Source organism: Octopus bimaculoides, chromosome 4, assembly GCF_001194135.2.
Source record: "Octopus bimaculoides isolate UCB-OBI-ISO-001 chromosome 4, ASM119413v2, whole genome shotgun sequence".
Lineage (NCBI taxonomy): Eukaryota > Metazoa > Mollusca > Cephalopoda > Octopoda > Octopodidae > Octopus > Octopus bimaculoides.
Genome location: NC_068984.1, coordinates 64,913,781 through 64,914,771, shown reverse-complemented (window position 1 = coordinate 64,914,771; position 991 = coordinate 64,913,781). Strand labels below are relative to the sequence as shown.

At 33.0% G+C, this 991-nt stretch overlaps 1 protein-coding gene across 9 annotated transcripts in view; it reads left to right on the top strand.

Annotated features, from left to right (window-relative positions):
* Positions 1-991, top strand: part of LOC106882502 (bone morphogenetic protein 1) — a 987,136-nt gene that overhangs the window by 573,451 nt on the left and 412,694 nt on the right. For all 9 annotated transcript variants that reach the window (XM_052967144.1, XM_052967135.1, XM_052967137.1 and 6 more), the window contains one exon: positions 390-622. In XM_052967144.1, the coding sequence (XP_052823104.1) occupies positions 390-622 (233 nt within the window). The remainder of the gene's footprint in view (positions 1-389; positions 623-991) is intronic.

Genomic DNA, 991 nt, shown 5'->3' with positions numbered 1-991 from the left:
ATATATATATATATATATATATATATAGGACAGGTTCTATCAGTTCTACTCTACGAAATCTTTTTGCAAGTCTTTGATCAACCTAAGATTATGGTAGAAGGTGCTTGTCCAAGGTACCATACAGTGAGACTGAACCACTATGTTTTCTGCATTAGGTTTTGCAACATTGCCTGCTGGATTTAGATCTTGAACAGCACAAACCATAGTATAGGGACAGGAACTCTGAATATGGAATTACTTGGGCTCTAATGATCCATCTCATGCATGCCAGCATGGAAATGTAGGTATAAAGTAATGATAATGAGGATGGTGTTGATGATAATGATGATGTGAAATATTTTGCTTTTCCTTATTTTAATATGTTTTTTTATTTTTCTTTCTAATTACAGTTGTGATGAAAGTTATGATGCCATTCTTGTACATGATGGTATCGACAAATCAGCCAATGTTATCGGAATTTTTTGTGATGTCCACAACACCCAAGTTGTAAAATCTAGTGGGCGCTACATGTATATTGATTTCTACTCAGATGATAAAGATGAAAGACAGGGTTTTGCAGCCAAATACACATTTTTTACTGAGCACCAGACAACCGCAGACTCAAGAACTACACCATCTACAGGTGAGAATTCAGTTTATAATAGAACAAAAAGAAGAAAAAAAAAACCCTAAAAAATGGAAAATTAAATTTACAAATTTCAATCATTCCTTTATTGCTGCATGTTGTTTACATTATTTTCTAATCTTTCAGTTATTCAGGCATTGTTGAAAAAAAAAAAAAAAGTTTTCTTCACTTCAAGACTAAAAGCGAATGTTACTGTGCAGAACTGCCTGTCAGAGTGCAGTGTTTAACACTTCTGTCTGTAATCTAAAATATTGTTGCTTTTCTTCTAATTTTAATCATTGTTTCAAGCAGATTATGGTATCAATAAACAAAACAAAATATCATTACTTTTAGTCAGCTGGCTGTCAAATGCAGAAAGCATGGGGG